The sequence below is a fragment of the Lipotes vexillifer genome, unplaced genomic scaffold, assembly GCF_000442215.2.
Source record: "Lipotes vexillifer unplaced genomic scaffold, Lipotes_vexillifer_v1.1 scaffold1129, whole genome shotgun sequence".
Taxonomy (NCBI): domain Eukaryota; kingdom Metazoa; phylum Chordata; class Mammalia; order Artiodactyla; family Lipotidae; genus Lipotes; species Lipotes vexillifer.
The window spans coordinates 401,912-405,655 of NW_006789022.1; the positions used below are offsets into that span (position 1 = coordinate 401,912).

Here is a 3,744-nt window from a genome sequence, read left to right on the forward strand (position 1 = left end):
CCCTACACCCAGAATCCTGATCTTGGTCCCCACCTAAGGCTCTTCCCTCCTGAGGGGTTCCCTGGCCCCCACCTGTCTCCAGCTGGAGGCCTCAGGGGTGTAGAACTCCAGAGCAAGCAGACCGGCCCGAACCATGTTGAGCCAGTTCACGTAGACCACATCTTCTGCATCAGCCCCCTCAAAGCCAAAGATCCTGGGGGAGGGAGGGGAAGTGGCAGGGGGGAGGGGGGTCAGAGGCTACCCGGGCCCTGCCCTCCCTGCCAGCACCCCCTCCATCCACAGAGGAGGCCCCCCCACCCCCAGGCCTGCTGCTCGTACTCCAGCACTTGGGGGTTGAGGCAGAGGTAGAGGCCCACGCTCTCTGCCCGGCACTCTTCATAGCTGGAGGCAATAGTGCTGAACTTGCTGTCCCAGGTCTCCCCGCTCCGGTACCAGCTCTGAATCTGGGAGGGGAGGCCCAGGAAACAAGCTTAGGGGTGCCTGCCATCCCCCTGGGCCGCCCCACTCCCAGCACCCCAAGGCTCCGCCGAGGCCACCCTCACCTGCTCCCCTGTCTCTGGGTTGATCACTGTCTCCTGGTCAAAGTTGAATGCTCCTTTCTCATCCTGCAGGAGAATGGTCATGAATGTGGGGCAGGTGAGGGCAAGGTGCCCCTGCCCTGGGCCAGGCCTTCAGCCCTGGATCCAAGTGGCTCAGAAAGGTGACCGGGAGCAGTGAGTGGATGGCAGGAGCAGCAGGTCCACCGACACACTGCCGCCTCCAAACCTGTCCTGTGACACATCTCAGAAGCCCCGGAGGTAGAAGAACGTCAGGCACCTACCCCTGCATAGAGAGTGACACTGCAGGCTAGATGGGAAGGCACATGCCCAAAGTCACATGAAGACTTGGACTCAGTATCTCCAGAGCCCAGCTGGAGATGTCCCAGTGGGTGGACCAGAAGGCCTGGCCGCTTCTCACCTTCCTCTGCTGGCAGAGGAGGTCACAGCATGTGACTCTCTGCCTCAGAAGCATCACCCTCACCGTCCTCTCCATGTGCCAAGTGTCTTTCATGCACCATCCATTTCACCCTTGCAACCACCCTCCAAGGAACATTCTATTACTACCCCACTTCACAGAGGAGGAAACTAAGGCTCAGAGACTAAGAACCCCAAAGCGGAATCAAAGCACATAATGTCTGTGCACACTGTCTCTTAACAATAACACCCATTTTCAGAGGGCCTATCGAGTGCCAAGCAAATCCCAGGGCTTTGCCTTTATTCCTCACAAAAGCCATACCATAGGAGTCAGGAACCCCACTTTACAGATGGGCCAACTGAGGCTCAGGGAGGGGAAATGTCTTGTGCAAGGCCACTGAGGGGCCACGTGTGTCCACGCTTCCCTGGGACTTCAAAGCCTGGACAAAGCCCAATGCCAAGCTGTTCCCCCATCAGCTGCTCTCTGGACCCTCCTGACTTCCAGGCCCAGCCCGTCCCCATTCGGGGAGGCAGCTCCACCCCACAAGGAGCAGGCCCAACGCTGCACTCTCTGACAGCCCTGCCCCACCCACCCCCAGTCATGTCATCCATGCAGCTCCGGGCTGGGGGTCCACAATGGGCTCTTCCCAGCCTGCCGGAAAGGCTGTCTGTCTTCTCATATTCCCTGAGTGGGTGCTGAGGGCGCTCCAGCCACTCTGGCTGGCCAGGAGGAAGGGGCAGCTCTGGAGAGAAGGGGCCCCCTTCAATACCTGGAAAGGTACAGGCTCCAGGGAACAGCAATGCAAAAACAGACAGTGCTGCAGCCTCAGGACTAGGGGCTCCAGACACTGCCCCCTCCTGGCCTCTCTAGCCCTGGGGCTGCCTGGGTCACACCCTTAGGGCAGGCTTCCCTGGCCTGAGCCAAGCAATTCTTCCTGTGGGGGGACCTTAGCTGGACAGTCCTGCAGGTCCCACTCAATCCTGGGACATCCTGGGGGAGGCTGAGACACTGAGGGCCAAGACTGGAGCGGCTTCACCCCTGAGGGGCTGACTGTGGAGGAGGGGAGCCGTAGGCCTGCTCCTGCAGGGCACCAGGGCCAGCCCCGTGTTCTTACCTGCACGAAGAGCTTGCCACTGCCGTGGCCCAACAGCTCGTGCAGTCCCACCTGCACGTCAAAGGAGGGTCCCTTCCAGCGGATGTACAGGTCCTGCCGAGACAAGTGGAGACCCACGCTGCCCACTGTCCCACCATGGCCACATGGCCTGCCCACACCCCCCGTGCCAGGCCGAGGGCCCATCGTGATGCACACATTTGCTAAAGGCCTACTACACTGGGCACCGCAAAGCCCATCCCATCCTTGCAGCAACCTGCGAAGAAGGGGCTGCCTCCACTGTTTGCCAGCTGAGGAAACAGGCTCCAAAGACACAAGGTCAAAGGTCACAAGCGGGGAAGCAGCAGAACCAGGCCCGAAGCCGTGTTCTTTCCTCTCCTCTGCGCTGGCCTGTCCGCCTTCCTGCATCAGCTGAGGTCAGGCCAGGCCCAGTGCCGGCCCTCGGGCTTCCGGTGCCCACCTTGTCCTCCTCCTCTAGGAAGGTGAGCTTCTCCCGCTGTGTGGCATAGGCCACGGCCAGCACGTTCCCCAGCGACACGTTCTTAAAGCCTTCCGTCTGCCTTAGGTCGTCATCTGGAGAAAGTGAGGGTGGGGACCAGGGAGAAGGGACAAAGGTCAAGGGTCACAGACGAGGAGTCCGGACAAGAGGGACAGGCCGGGATGGTGAGCAGAGCAGGGTGATTTGTGGCCAGGGTGAGTGTGTGGAGGCGGAGGGTGCGACTCTCAGTGGGGTCTCCTGGGGGTTTGGGCCATCCTGTCATGTTCGAGGGGCAGGGCCCACAGAAGCTCACAGTTGGGGATGTTGATGCCTGCAGGGATGCCGGAGCCGGCGAAGGTGAGAACATCCAGGGAGGTGAAGTCAGGGGTGAGGAACCTGTCCTTCTCGAAGGCTGGGGGCCAGGGAAGCTCCTTCAACAGCTGCTCCGCACTTGCCACTAGCCACTCAAACTTGGCACTCATGGCCTTGTTCACCATGGCCACGAAGCCTGTGGGGGGACAGAGTGGGCTGTGCGTTGGCAGGGTTTGGAAGGGATCCCACACCCTCCTCAACCCCTCTAACCCTCCAGTTGTCATGCAGGTATTGAATGCCTGCTGTGCACAGTGACCCTGTGCTGGCCACTCGGGAGAACAGTGACCCAGGCCTGGGCCCTGCCTCCACGAGGTCACTGTTTTGGGATGGGTGGGGTACAGAGAGAAGGCTTCGCTGAGTAACACCTGAGGTGGGTCTTAAAGGAGATTGTGGGGAGTACATAGGGGATGATGGGGAAAGGATCAGATGCCCAGTGGAAGGGACGACGTGAACAAAAAAAGATGCTCTCCTTTTTGGGGGAACTGTGAACTGTCCTGCATGGCTAGTGCACCTGGCTTATGCAGTGGTGAGTGAGGCTGCTGCACAGGCGGCTGGGACTGATCCTTTCAGATTCAGTGCAGTTAGAGTTCCTGGCTCAAAGCAGTACAATTTCCAAAATTGTACTCCATAGAACACATTTTCTATGAGAGCCTTCATAAAGAAAGAGCTCCCTGGTCAGATAAGTTTGGGCAAAACTATACACTCTACCTCCATCTTCTTAAAGGTTCGCAATGCACATTTGCACGTTAAAGGTACTGAAGAGTCCTGCAAGCAGAGACTCCCTGCTGCTCAGCAACAGATTCTTCTTGATGTAATTCCTGCTGACCAT

The 3,744-nt window shown here is 59.0% G+C and overlaps 1 protein-coding gene across 4 annotated transcripts in view; it reads right to left on the bottom strand.

Annotated features, from left to right (window-relative positions):
- Positions 1-3,744, bottom strand: part of DPP3 (dipeptidyl peptidase 3) — a 34,637-nt gene that overhangs the window by 12,497 nt on the left and 18,396 nt on the right. For all 4 annotated transcript variants that reach the window (XM_007461937.1, XM_007461940.1, XM_007461938.1 and 1 more), the window contains 6 exons: positions 2,857-3,051; positions 2,526-2,638; positions 2,069-2,161; positions 543-605; positions 319-443; positions 73-193 (listed from right to left, as the gene is read on the bottom strand). In XM_007461937.1, coding sequence (XP_007461999.1) covers positions 73-193; positions 319-443; positions 543-605; positions 2,069-2,161; positions 2,526-2,638; positions 2,857-3,051 — 710 coding nt within the window. The remainder of the gene's footprint in view (positions 1-72; positions 194-318; positions 444-542; positions 606-2,068; positions 2,162-2,525; positions 2,639-2,856; positions 3,052-3,744) is intronic.